This window comes from Anolis carolinensis, unplaced genomic scaffold (assembly GCF_035594765.1).
Source record: "Anolis carolinensis isolate JA03-04 unplaced genomic scaffold, rAnoCar3.1.pri scaffold_11, whole genome shotgun sequence".
NCBI classification, from domain to species: domain Eukaryota; kingdom Metazoa; phylum Chordata; class Lepidosauria; order Squamata; family Dactyloidae; genus Anolis; species Anolis carolinensis.
Genome location: NW_026943822.1, coordinates 7,765,987 through 7,781,155, shown reverse-complemented (window position 1 = coordinate 7,781,155; position 15,169 = coordinate 7,765,987). Strand labels below are relative to the sequence as shown.

Sequence of the window (15,169 nt, the reverse complement as noted above, 5' to 3'; positions counted from 1 at the left end):
GTTGTGTTGAGTGCTGTCTGCTGAGAGTCAAATCCTGTGTTCGTCTACAAGTCTGTTTGTCTTTATTACTGCTTTCAGTAAAACTTTGTATATACAGTAGAGTCTCACTTATCCAACACTCGCTAATCCAACGTTCTGGATTATCCAACGCATTTTTGTAGTCAATGTTTTCAATACATCATGATATTTTGGTGCTAAATTCGTAAATACAGTAATTACTATATTATGTTACTGTGTATTGAACTGCTTTTTCTGTTGATTTGTTGTAAAACATGATGTTTTGGTGCTTTTCCTTAATCCCTCCTTATTATCCAAGATATTCGCTTATCCAAGGTTCTGCCGGCCCATTTAGCTTGGATAAGTGAGACTCTACTGTATAACATAAATAATGTATTGATTTAGATAGATCTGTTTATACTGTGTTAATGTGGGATTTGTGTATTGATAGTGTTTAAATGAAATTTGTGTCTTGCCTGTATTGCATACTGATTGCATCATCCAAAGTGTACTATAGTCTGGAAAGAGTTAATTACTAAGAAGCTGTGATGTCCTTGATGTGTGGCTTGAACTGAGGAGTGTCCAGATACAAGTGTGTGCGCATTACTGATTGCATCAGTTCTGTTCTGTTCTGAGTTGTGTTGAGTGCTGTCTGCTGAGAGTCAAATCCTGTGTTCGTCTACAAGTCTGTTTGTCTTTATTACTGCTTTCAGTAAAACTTTGTATATACAGTAGAGTCTCACTTATCCAAGACTCGCTTATCCAACGTTCTGGATTATCCAACGCATTTTTGTAGTCAATGTTTTCAATATATCATGATATTTTGGTGCTAAATTCATAAATACAGTAATTACTACATAGCATTACTGCGTAATGAACTACTTTTTCTGTTGATTTGTTGTAAAACATGATGTTTTGGTGCTTAATTTGTAAAATCATAACCTAATTTGATGTTTAAAAGGCTTTTCCTTAATGCCTCCTTATTATCCAACATATTCGCTTATCCAACATTCTGCCGGCCCATTTATGTTGGATAAGTGAGACTCTACTGTAGTTTTACTAATGTCTCTGGGTGTCTCTTCGTTCTGCGTTCCACTGACTACTGCTAAGCTGCAAAATACTCTGACACACTGATCATATCAACAATACTCGTAAAAGACAAAATTACACAGACAAATAGACACTAATCACTATCCTAAAACTCCTGTAAAATAAATTAAAACATGATTAAATAATGTGCATGGTTTTCAAAGAAGAGAACTGCATGTGAAGCCGAATCGCGGAGGCTTTGGGCCTTTGCTATTCATGGCACACCAAGCAAGGACCTCCATTGCAAGTTGCATAAAACGGCACATCGGTGTCCTGATGGCGCAGATACCATGGGAACAGGAGCAGGGCCTTTCTAACCAGAGCCAGGCCTCTCATAGCAATAAAGCCCGGCTCTCTTGATCTCACAAAGGAGGTGGTGTCAGAACAGAGAGGAGGGAAGGGCCGGGATGAAAGAATGCGCCCAGAATGGAGAGCACACTAACTTCCAAAGGCAATGCGCACAGCAGCTGGACTGTTGAGGCCTCAACACAGAGTCGTCCCTCTCCAGGGAAGGAGAAGAACAAGGAACGGCCAAGAACAAAGCGCAGAAAGAAGGGAGGGGAAGTGGGCAGAACCCATGGAAAAAGAAAACTATCATTCCTAGACATCCGCAAACGAAATCAACAACTGGGCCACACCATTTACAGAAAACCTACACACACTGATGGATAGGTAAAGGTTTTCCCCTCACATTAAGTCTAGTCATGTCCAACTCTGAGGGTCGGTGCTTTATTATGTAATTACATTTTAACTGTGTTATTGGGCATGGCTCCATGTAAGCTGCCCCGAGTCCCTTTGGGGAGATGGGGTACAAAAATAAAATTATTATTATTATTATTATTATTATTATTATTTTATGACACAGCAAACAAGATAGATATGCTGGATTTCGTATCACAAAATCACAAGTCGAACACTTCTCAAGTGTCTAGGACTGTGTGATGTATTTTCGGATGATGTGCACAGATGCCAGCAGGGTGGCCTTTTGCAGTTGGCAGATCATAATTTCGTCAATGTCTATTGTTTCTAAATGCTGGCTGAGATCTTTTGGCACGGCACCCAGTGGGCCCATCACCACCAGGACCACCTGCACTGGTTTCTGCCAGAGTCTTTGAAGTTCAATCTTGAGGTCCTGATAGCGGCTGAGTTTTCCTGTTGTTTTTCGTCAATGCGACTGTCACCTGGGATGGCAACATCAATGATCCAAGCCTTTTTCTTTTCCACAACTGTGATGTCTGGTGTGTTGTGTTCCAGAACTCAGTCTGGATTCGGAAGTCCCACAGTATCTTTGCGTGCTCATTTTCCAATACTTTTGCAGGTTTGTGATCCCACCAGTTCTTTGCTGCTGGGAGGTGGTACTTGAGGCACACCTCCCAGCCACATAGTTGTGCCTCTGTTTGTAGTCCGTCTGTGCAATTTTCTTACAGCAGCTGGGGATATGATCAATGGTTTTGTCGGTTTCCTTGCACAGTCTGCATTTTGGGTCATCAGCTGATTTTTCGATCTTGGCCTGAATTGCCTTTGTTCTGATGGCTTGCTCCTGGGCTGCAAGGATCAGGCCTTCTGTCTCCTTCTTCAGGGTCCCATTCGTGAGCCAGAGCCAGGTCTTCTCCTTATCAGCTTTCCCTTCAATTTTGTCAAGGAACTTTCCATGCAATGTTTTGTTATGTCAGCTGTCAGCTCTAGTTTGTAGTGCGGTTTTCTTGTATTGGTTTTTTGTCTGCTGTGCTTTGAGGAGTTTCTGATTTTTGACTTCAATCAAAGCAGGTTCTTCTTCTTCTTATTATTATTATCATCATCATCATCTCAATTTCTAAGTCGAAGAACCGGCATTGATCGTAGATGTCTCCAAGGTCATGTGGCCAGCATGACATCATGGAGCGCCGTTACCTTCCCACCAGAGTGGTTCCTATTGATCTACTCACATTTGCATGTTTTCGAACTTCTAGGTTGGCAGAAGCTGGGGTTAATAATGGGAGCTCATCCCACTCCCCGAATTCGAACCGGCAACCTTTCAGCCATCAAGTTCAGCAGCTCAGCAGTTTAATCCACTGCGCCATTGGGGGCTCCACACTGATGGATACTTACATTAAAACTCCAACCGTCCCCTAGGTCAAAAAAGAAGCACAATCAAAGGTCCTGGCAGACCGTGAAAAAAGAATCTGTGAACCCCACCTCCTCCAAGGTGAACGGAACCACCTAAACTGGGCTCTACAGGACAATGGGGATGTAATTGGCGATCCCTTATGTCGGAATCTGATTGTCTTCCAAGTGTAGGGTCTTGGTGGAGGGTCCATAGGTGACTGTAGAGAATTATTCTTGACCCGCATGTTCTTCCAGAGTAAGGACATCAGAAGTTGGAAAGCTGTCCTGGTCAGGGTTGGCTTGACATGCCGTCTTCCTCTTGACACATTTCTCCCTTTCGCCCTCATTTTATGTCTCTTTGAATTCCACAGCACTTGAGTTTGTTTGGAGGTTCTAGCAGGAGAGCGTAGCTATCCTATACCTGGGACCGAAGACTGGAGACCTTGGTACACTCCTTCTATACCTGGGACTTCATACTCTTCCACCGAGCACACAACTTCGAGAGGGACACACATGGAGCAGTGATGGAGGAAGAGGACACCTGCCTAGCCAGCCAGATCAGCCGAATCAACCCTGGCGATCAATGGGGTGACAAAACTCACAGTTAGATTGCCCTCACATCCATTTCACAGCACTGTTGGTCACAGCTGACCTCCAGTTAGAGCTCTCAAGGGCCAGGGCTCCCCAGTTCTCTCTCTGTGCCTATGCCACAGTTTTTAAGGTTGGCTTTAAGCCCATCTTTCAATCTCTTTTCCTGCCCACCAACATTCCATTTTCCATTCTTGAGTTGAGAGTAGAGTAACTGCTTCGGGAGGCAGTGATCAGGCTTTCAGACAGTGTAGCCCTCCATCCAACAAAGTTGATGGCGGAGGATCATCGCTTCAGTGCTGGTGGTCTTTGCTTTGACATTTGTCTGCCCGTCTTTCCAAAAGATTTGCAGGATTTTTCGGAGGCAACACTGATGAAATCATTCCCGAAGTTGAGTGTGATGTCTGAAGACATCCACGTTTCGCAGGCATAGAACAGAGTCGGAAGGACCATCGTTTTATAAACAAGCATCTTGGTCTCCCTACGAATGTCACAAACTTCAAACACTTTCTGAAAAATGCTGCAAGACCAAGAATAAGCCAAAGATCCATGTCTTACCATACATCAAGGGAACCCCTGACCACATAGGGAAGCTGATGAAGAAGCACAACTTATCTACAGACGCACTAAGAAAATTCAACAAATGCTACATTCAGCAAAGGATGAAAGGGATCCTCTAACCTTTGCATCTATCTTTATACAACAGCACTTGAGCATCCATGGATTAACATTATGATACCAAGTCTCCACTGTAGAAAAGTCATGTCAACCTTATTCATATCATAGCTATCAAATGATCTGGTTTTCTGGCTCTCTTAAAATGTCAATAATAATAATAACAATATAAAATAATAATAGTTATAATAATAGGAGCCCCGGTAGCAAAGTGTGTTAAAGCACTGAGCTGCTGAACTTGCAGACCGAAAGATTGCAGGTTCAAATCCCAGGAGCGGAGTGAGCGCCCACTGTTAGCTCCAGCTTCTGCCAACCTAGCAGTTCGAAAACATGCAAATGTGAGTAGATCAATAGGTACCACTCCGGCGGGAAGGTAATGGCGCTCCATGCAGTCATGCCGGCCACATGACCTTGGAGGTGTCTACGGACAACGCCGGCTCTTCGGCTTAGAAATGGAGATGAGCACCAACCCCCAGAGTCAGACATGACTGGACTTAATGTCAGGGGAAACCTTTACCTTTACCTTAAAATAATAATAAATTGCATTTATCAGCCGCCTCTCCTGATGGCTCGATCACTGGGTATTTTCTCTCAGCACATCCATCTCACCCAATATATTGGCACTGGGTTGGTTCCAGGACACCCCAGCAGTTGTAGCCCTTTGGAGGGGAAAGGCTTGGAAGACTTGCAGGGACTGAAGCAACACAAAAGCGTGAATAATCGGGGAGAGAAACCAATTGAACCCTTGACTCTGTTCCCATCCATTCGCCTTCGCCAGTCCTTCCCGCGCAATTCCGTTCACACACCATCCAGCCAATCCGGCCTTCTCCCTTTTGTTTAGAAAGGAGAGCGGCTCCAATCTTGCCACTGCTTTCAAGCCCCGCTGAACACCAGCTTGGATTTCATCTATCATGTCAACATTTCTTTTTTTATTAGCAAAATGATACCCAGCATGTATTGTGAGCAAGGGACCAAGGGCAGCATAGCAGCAATTTCGGCCATCCCCTTCGACAGCCAAACCAAAACTAAACCCACACAAGCAAAGGAACGAATGAAAGCTTAGATCCCTGAATAATTTTTAAAAAGCAAAGCCTTGGCTAAATATAAATGGCAAGATTCGATTCCAAGGGCTGTAACTGAACCTACGGCTCCTGTGCTGCTCTTCTTCCTTAAAGCCAAACTCGTGCAACAGAAGACAAAAGCTGCCTATCCACCAAAACAAAGCAATTCCAAGGGGGAAAAGAGGATAGATCAACAAGGCTTGTAGAGGAAACATAGCTGAGACCTTAAAGTCATCCACTGGCATTACAGTTTGAGGAAAAGAGATGTAACCAGATAGTGGAATTTTGCATAGGATACCTGGAGAGAGTATAGGGACTTCAGTAGTATCCATTTAAAAAACCAAGCAGAATGGTAAGATGGGCTAGAAATATTGGCCGCCCAATAAACATGGATGAATGGGAAATATTATGGAAGAAAAAAACTAAATATACTTATGGGATTTAAAGGAAAATTGGTTGAAATCCTTCCACAGGTGGTATATTACGCCTAAAAAGTTGGGGGAAATGTATAAAGGAACTCAAAACACCTGTTGGAAATGCAGAAATCATATTGGGTCATATTATCATATATGGTGGACATGCACAGTAACCAATAAATATTGGAAGATGATTCATGCGGAATCCCAAAAAGTATTACAAAAAACTTATCTGATGAAACCAGAATATTATTGATTGGGTTTGACAGATGCAGAAACAAATTTTACACCAAATGAAGATAAATACTGTAAATAAATAAATAAATAGTTCATGTATATTAGTATGGCAGCAAGAATAATACATGCGAAACATTGGAAATCACAAGTCATCCCTACAAAAGAAGAATGGCAGGGAAAAATGGAAGATATTAGAGATATGGATGAACTAAACTTTTTTATTAAAAATACACAGAGGTCAGCCAATAAAAAAGACAGACTGGACCTTATATAGAGTATAAGAACAATCAATAATAAACAAGCCTTGATTTTGAAGAATTAACTAGACAAGACTAGGGCAACCAGGACTACAAATAAGTAAAATACACAAATTATATGGTCCAGGTGAGGGAAGAATGGAAGTACGAACTATGTTTACCTTTACCTTTAGTATGTGTACTTAGTGGGGTTTTTTTCTTTTTTCTTTTCTTTTTTTCTTCTTTCCCTGATTTTATGTAAAAGATATTTATGTAATGTGTTGTGAAAAACTTTAATAAAAATCATTTTAAAAACCCAAGCAGAATCCATTTCTCCAAATGCATTTATTTATCGTGTCAGAAGTGAACCGAGGGTACAAGTTGTAATGTATTTGAAAACACAAAGTTTAAAAAAACAGCTTGGCATTATACTAAATGTCCTTTGACCAGTAGCTGGCCAGTTTGAGTGCCTCTGGTGTTGCTGTAAGATGGTCCTCCATGGTGCATGTGCTCAGGTTGCATTATAATAGGTGGTCTGTGGTCTGCTCTTCTCCACACTCGCATATCGTGGACTCCATTTTGTAGCCCCATTTCTTAAGATTGTCTCTGCATCTCGTGGTGACAGAGCACTATCTGTTCAGTGCCTTCCAAGTTGCCCAATCTTCTGTGTGCCCAGGAGGGAGTCTCTCATCCGGCATCAGCCACTGATTGAAGTTCTGGGTTTCAACCTGCCACTTTTGGACTCTTGCTTGCTGAGTGTTCCGGCAAGTGAATCTTAGGAAGCTATTTCTTGATTTAAGACATCGGCGTGCTGGCTGATATCCAAACAGAAGATTGGCTGGAGATATCACTGCCTTGCTGCTTTACTGGATGCTACTTCCCAATGGATATCACGTTGTGTAATACCGGCTAAACAGTATAATTTCTCCAAAGGTGTGGGGCAAAGTCATACTGTCTCATTAAGAGCCACATACACTGTTTTAACGTGGCGAGATGTATTTCACTCTGGGCATGCATATTCAGCAGCAGAGTATCACAGCACAAGGGCAGATGTCTTCACTGTGTCTGGTTGTGATGCCCAGGTTGTGTCAGTCAGCTTTCGTATGATGTTATTTCTAGGATCCACTTTTTGCTTGATAGTCAAGCAGTGCTTCTTGTAAATCAGGACACAGTACAGGATAATTCCTAAGTATTTGGATGTGCTGCAATGCTCCAGTGGGATTCCTTCCCAGGTCATCCTCAGAGCTCGAGATGCTTGTCTGTTCTTATGGTAAAAAACACACATCTGTGTTTTAGATGGATTAGGGATCGGCTAGTTTCCCCTGTAATAGGCAGTAAGAGCACCTAAAGCTCCAGAGAGCTTCTGTCCAACCATTTCAAAGCTCCCTGCTTGGGCGGTGATGGCACAATCATCAGCATAGATGAAACTCTCTGTGCCTTCTGGCAATTACTAGTCATTTGTGTAGATGTTAAAACATTGAGGGTGCACTGATAAAGGACAATATTCATCACACTTGATGCACCATTACATCACTATAATGCCATCAATTGTACTCTAGCAATTCATTGGAACCATTTTATTCCACTCTGGATTCATTCTACAGTGGAGATGCACCCCAAGAATCTGGCACTATGTGAGACATCTTCGTAAATCCAAATAGGGAGGGAAATCACTTGAAACCAAAGGATGCTTCGTTCCCTTTGAGTCTCACTGGATTCCAAAGAACCAGAAAGTAAAACTCTCAGATGGAAAAATCACAATGTTTTCCTCTCCTGAATAGCTAACTGTCTGGTGGCTTGCCTTGTTTTGCTTTCCAGAGAGCGCGTGAAAGCATCGTCAGGGAGAGAGAAATCAGCATCCTTTCAATCATCCTAATTGCCTGCTATCATCTACCCTTGGCATCATGGCAAGCACATGCTAATAAGCAGAGCTGCCTAATTGCATTGGGTTAATCAGCACTTTTTGTGCTTCGGAAGGGCCGCAAAAACATGCCTTTGCCTTCACCTTTGCCTGCAAGAAGGTCAAGAGCCAGGGACCTTATTTTCCTGAAATCAACAACCAATACTTCTACTTCTTTCTTTCCAGAGAGTTGTCTGATCTACAATTAACAAAATGCACATTTTTTCTCTCTTGGTCCCCTTTGGAAACCTCCATTACACCATCTCCATCCTGTGGTGATAATTCCATCCTGAGATTTATAGTTTGGGGAGGTTCTCAACATTTTCTGTTAGACCAGAGCACAAGGGAGAGTGGATAAGAGCTCTCAAGTAGTCAATTGTAAGTTCTCTCCAAACTACAAGTCCCAGAATACTGCAGAATGAAACCATGGGAGATAATAATAATAATAATAATAATATCTTTATTTTATATCCCATCTCCATCTCCCCAAAGGGACTCGGGGCAGCTTACATGGGGACAAGTTCAATCCAACAAGGATTAAAACCAAACATAGATTTAAAATATATCAATAAAATCAACAACATTACAACAAGCCAATTAGAAACCAATATAACTGAGTAGTGTCTGCACCACTGGTTGATCATTCTAGCCCATTTGCACTGCACACTCATGGGACTCTGATACTACAGTAGAGTCTCACTTATCCAACATAAACAGGCCGGCAGAATGTTGGATAAGCGAATATGTTGGATAATAAGGAGGGATTAAGGAAAAGCCTATTAAACATCAAATTAGGTTATGGTTTTACAAATTAAGCACCAAAACAACAACAAATATGACAGAAAAAGTAGTTCAATGTGCAGTAATGCTATGTAGTAATTACTGTATTTACAAATTTAGCACCAAAATATCACGATGTATTGAAAACATTGACTACAAAAATGCGTTGGATAATCCAGAATGTTGGATAAGCGAGTGTTGGATAAGTGAGACTCTACTGTACTTCCGTTGTCTTGTGGAATCCTGAACTTGTAGTTTGGTGGGGGGTCCTTGGAATTCTTGGGTCTATGGAGAATCCTAGGCCCCTCACCAAATTACAAATCCCAGGATTTCAAAGGGCAGAGATGCTACAGTATTATATTCAGCAATGTAGCAAAAGTGCATCCCTAGGCAACATGGCAAAAAGAAATCAAGATTGGCGTTTTGGAATACAGCCAGCCCTCTGTATCCACACTCAACCACCCACAGCTTGAAAACGTTACCAAAAACAACAAACTTTGATACCTCCGTTTTATATATACAGAACATTGTATTATTATGTTATCATATATCATAGGCTTTGAGCATTTCTTGGGTATCCAAGAAAGTCCCTGGAACCAGACCCCAGTGAATACCAAGAACCCACTGTTTTGGGTTTGTGTGTATGTGTGTGTATGTGGCAGAGGTGTCTACTTTCACAAACAGCCTCCCACCTCCACAAACAGCTATAGTTCCAAGTGCTAAGAAGCCTTCAAATGGACTCCTTCCACTAACATGGCAGGTTACAGTGAGCGCCATGAACATTTAGCCCAAATCCTGCTGATGTCCTCCCCAAACACCCAAGGATTTGAGGACAATTTCAGTTTAGAGTTTACATGTTTCCTCCACCACAGAAAGGCACCACATGGTTCCTTTCTCTCTCCACTGGTGTGGAATTTGCATGATCCCGCCCACTGCCTCTCCCTTAACCCTTTCCTACCCTTTTCAACAGTGTCTATATAACAAATAGAGCAGAACTGAGCAGCAACTAATCATACTGGAGGGGTTTGGGGGACTGAATCTACATGATGGAAGTTGTAGTTCACCCTGTGTCAAGTCAGAGCACTGTGACCCCCCACCAACAATGGACCCAGGCAACATTTGGTGCATAGAACCCCCATGGCCAACAAAAATACTGGAGAGGTTTGGGGGGAATTCACCTTGATTTACAGCCATTGTAGGTGCTGAGATTTATAGTTCACCTTTTGACTCCTCTAACAATGGACCTGGAAGTAACTTGGCACACAGAATACCCATGATCACCAAAAAATGCAGGAGGTCTTTGGAGGGATTTATAGGAGTTCTAGTTCACCTACATCCAGAGCGCACTATGAACCCAAAAAATGATGGATCTGGATCCAACCTGGCATGCATACTCAATACAGTAGAGTCTCACTTATCCAACGTTCTGGATTACCCAATGCATTTTTGTAGTCAATGTTTTCAATGCATTGTGATATTTTGGTGCTAAATTCGTAAATACAGTAATTACTACATAGCATTAATGTGTAATGAACTACTTTTTCTGTCAAATTTGTTGTATAATATGATGTTTTGGTGCTTAATGTGTAAAATCATAACCTATTTTGATGTTTAATGGGCTTATCCTTAATCTCTCCTTATTATCCAACATATTTGCTTATCCAACGTTCTGCCGGACTGTTTATGTTGGATAAGTGAGACTCTACTGTATTCCCAAATTTGAATATTGGTGGGTTGTGAAGGGAATTGGCCTTGACATTTTGGAATTGTAGGCACTGGGATGTAGGTTCACCCAGCAACACCAGGATGGATGGATGGATGAATAGATATTTAAAACATGGGTGGGTGAATCGATTGACACAGAATCTGTTGCTACAGAGAGCCAACTATGTTTCTGAGTTTTAGATTAAAACTTTGCTGAACATGCTGTGCTACTCATCATTTTTGGAATGTAGGAACCCAACCCAGCATATTATCTGGCAAAGATGCCATGCCCAGGAACAGATCTACTTGGTTAACCATGGTAGACCAGTTCTGCAGATACATCTACCAAGTTCTTGGGAAGAGAAAGGTCCTTCCTGGCTTCTGTTATTGAATCCTTTTCAGCAGAGACTCAGAGAGGTTTGGCATGTGAGGCATGCGCTCTGCACACCGATCTCTGGCTCCGCCATGTGCTCCGATGAGGATATATGAATAATAAATCATAACAACAACAAGGCGGTGTGAGGTTTTCCAGCAGGATCCCCCAAAAGGAGGGGCAGGGAGGGGAAACCACATGTTCTCAATTCACTCCTTCCATGCTTTTCCCCATACATTTGGGGCCTGGACAGCAAAAGAGATGAAGATAGAGGTAGGGAAGCCTTGTAGTTCATCCACCAAGGACTGAGCTCAATGGATCAAAGGGGAAATCCCTGATTTTTGCTGTTTTTGTGCAATACAGTCGACCAGAGTCCTGCTCCTTGCACCAAACGACATCTTTTCCATTCCTCTTTTCCATGGACAGTTGAAACTAACACTTCTGCCAACTGTGTTTATGAAATCATAACACAACCTTTATATCTGTGGGATCATTGATCCACATTTGACAAAATATGACCTAGTATCTGGGCTTTTCCTAAATCTACCAGCATAACACTGTATGGCATTCTGAGAACTGTGCTCCAAAAAAAGATGCAAATACGGATGCTTTCCCTCAGAGACATAAATCCAGATGAGATCTAGCACAAGAGAGAAATCTCCAACAAATCTCCATTCCTTCTGGTGCACAATCCGTTGTGGTCTGATGTATCTTTAAGAAATGCTTTGACACTTTTATATATTGTTTTTTTCAATAGAGGAAGATACTAAAAACCTAACAGCACCACTGTATCACCATCCTGTTATTTTGGGTCTCTCCAACCAGCCGAAGTCTTGGTCTCATGGTTTACATCATGTCAACAAAACTCTAGAGTATGGTCAATATAAGTCAACTTGAAAGCACATCACAACTACCAGTTGAACATCCCTGATCCAGAATTCTGAACATGAAAATACTCCAAAATCCAAAAGTTTTTTTCACTTGGATAGCTGAGAAAATGACACCTTTGCTTTCTTATGGTTCAATGTACAGAAACTTTAAACATTGCCTATGAGTAGAAGGTGTATGTAAAACATTAATGAATTTCATGTTGGGTCCCAGAGACTTATTACATGTGCATATGCAAATACAAGTACAGCAGAGTCTCACTTATCCAACATTCTGGATTATCCAATGCATTTTTGTAGTCAATGTTTTCAATACATCATGATATTTTGATGCTAAATTCGTAAATACAGTAATTACTACATAGCATTACTGCGTACTGAACTACTTTTTCTGTCAAATTTGTCATATAATGATGTTTTGGTGCTTAATTTGTAAAATCATAACCTAATTTGATGTTTAATAGGCTTTTCCTTAAACTCTCATTATCCAACATATTTGCTTATCCAACATTCTGCCAGCCCATTTACGTTGGATAAGTGAGACTCTACTGTATTCCAAAATCCAAACAAAATCCAAAATCCAAGACATTTCTGATCCCAGGCATTTCAGATACAGGATAGGCATACTATATTACTCTTCAAAGCACCATCTAGTCCAAAACACCTGGAGGGCCAAAGTTTGCCCATGCCTGATCTACATCATGGAAAGTGTGACCCATATGGGCCTCGAGACCATTTTGGGGTCCAGTGTGGAGTAATGGTTTGAGTCCTGGACTAGGATTGCAAGGGACTGGAGTCTTGGCCTCCCATTGAGTGGCCTTGGTCAAGTCACACTCTCTCAGCCTCAGAGGAAGGCCATAGCATTTCTCTTCTGAACCAATCATGCCGACAAAACCATAATAGGGTCACCAGAATTCCACTTGAAGACACAGAACAACAATGCCTGACTGTCTCAAAAGTCCCAGGAGATCAAGAGAAGAGCATGGTGAAAAGAAACACGTATACATTTGATCACAAAGAGATATTTATCCCCAGGATCAGAAGTCATTTGCCTCTCCAAATCAGGGGGAATGTCCACCTCTGAAAGGCAGTAGCAGGGCCAAAACCATGGGGAGGTAACCAAAGTATAGAAAACAGAGCTCCCTTTTTCTCCTCTATGCCAACAGATCTCCAAACATTCCCGAAAGTAGAACCAATTTCACAAAAGGAGTGAAGTAACAACCACAGGATCCACAGAGAATATAACACATCTCACATACAAAGGATGCTAGCTATACAAGGAAAACAAGCCATCTTCAGAAGATCTCACACACACACCCCACATACATAACAAACTGTTCACACAAACCTGAAAAACCAAAACAAAGAAAGGCATCTCAAAGTGATTCCTGTGCTGAAACCACCTCTAGTATTTGGTGCTGCCTGTATTGGGATCACTTAAATATAACAAACATGAGGTTCTCCAGAACGTTTGAGTGGACAATAGAAAAATCAAGACACTAAAGAAAGAATGAGTTTTACTCTTTTTTGAAAAAATGTTGCAAATTTTATAAAATATTTCAGACACCACTCTCCTGGCTCACTGCTATGGAATCCTGGAAGTTGTAGCTGTACACCATCTTTCGCCTTCTCTGCCAAAGAATGCTGGGCCCTCACCAAAATATAGATGCAAGATTCCATAGCATTGAGTCAGAGCAGCTAAAGTGGCATCAAACTGCATTAATACTACCATGTAGATGCACTCCGAGTCTTACAGCAGCCATGAGCAACTGTGGCCAAAATAAGTTTCCTTACACAGAGGCAAGTATACTTTTGAGTACCAGATGCTGAGGCTAAATCCCCGACAAATTCTCAATTTCGAGGTGTTCAGTGAATGGTCGCTTCTGGAAACAGAGCAGAAACTATAGGATATTTCCAAGGTGCCAACCTTATGAAATGGCAGAGGGAAAGAATGGATTCCTTTGCAGGAAAGGTGTGAGGATCCAGCAAAGGTTGTGTGTGTGTTTGTGGTGGGGGAGAAGCTGGAGAAAGGAGGAGGAGAGAAACAGCCAGTCGTGGGTTTATTTACTGCAACTTGGCACCTTTCCCTCTTTGGAGGAGGACTTGTTGACGGAACCATGTGCTTTTCCTGAGAAGAGGAAAAAATCAAAATACAGCCAAGTGAGGGAGGAAAAAGCAAGGGATCTTGGAAAAGGGGTCCCAATGTGTCTAGGCTGCATTTCAGACCCACAAAGAGGTGCTTGGGCGAAGCAGAGGGAAGAAAAAAAAACCCTTCCCAAATGGAAAGAAAGAAAGTGCGCCTTCAATGGTTCCTTTATCTTCCCAAGGGATGGATGGATAAGGTTGGAGGATGCAAGGCTACACAGTGGATTCAATTGATCTACTTCTGCAGGGACTGGTTGAAGGGTCCAGGTCGTGTCTCCTGGCAAAGCCACCCCTTCCCTGCCTTTTCTCCCTTTGCTTACCTGCTCCCAAGGCGACCAAAAGGAACCATCCAAGCGCGCGAAGAGGCGCCGGTGAGGAAGCCATGGGGTCCAGGGCGAGGGCAAAGGGGTCTCTTGTGGGCTTCTTGGACGAGAGCCCCTCTCCCCGAAGCCCTTTGGGTCTATCTTCCCGAGCCTTGGAAGCAGTGACCAAAGCAGCAGGCGTGGCGAGGGGCGCACACAAAGCTCTCCACGTGCGCCTTTTTTTCCTCCTTCCTTGCCGAAGAAAGACGGCGTTTGGAGGCAGCTAGAGCTGCTTCATCCTCAAGCCGGGGGCTCGGCGGGTCGTGGAGGGGGCTCAGCAAGTCCTGGGGGGCGAAAACGGGGCCCCACTTGCGCCATTTTGCCGAAGCAAAGGAGGAGGGAGCATCTCCAGCTCTTGCGCGCTGGCGGCTCTTTGCGAGCAGTGCCCGAGCCCCCTCCCTTTCTGCTTGGCCAGCCCCCCAACCCCTTTCTCTCTCCCCTCTCCTTCCTCCTTCTCCTCCTCCTCTTCTTCTCTCGGGAGGCCCAAGCGAAGGGGGCAGAACAAAAGGCCAGCGCCGGTGGGATGCCCAAAGGAAGCAAGGCTTTGGACAAAAGGCAAACACAAGCGCCAAGGCAAAGAGTCTCTCTCTGTCTCCCTCCCTCTCTCTCTCCCTCTCCCACCCACTCAGCCTTT

General features: G+C 42.9%; 1 protein-coding gene across 1 annotated transcript in view; it reads right to left on the bottom strand.

Moving 5' to 3' along the window:
* igdcc3 (immunoglobulin superfamily DCC subclass member 3) overlaps positions 1 to 14,624 on the bottom strand; it is a 117,747-nt gene extending 103,123 nt beyond the window's left edge. Inside the window, exon 1 of the mRNA XM_062963240.1 lies at positions 14,494 to 14,624. Coding sequence (XP_062819310.1) covers positions 14,494 to 14,557 — 64 coding nt within the window. The 5' untranslated portion in view covers positions 14,558 to 14,624. The remainder of the gene's footprint in view (positions 1 to 14,493) is intronic.
* Positions 14,625 to 15,169: the final 545 nt, after the last annotated feature.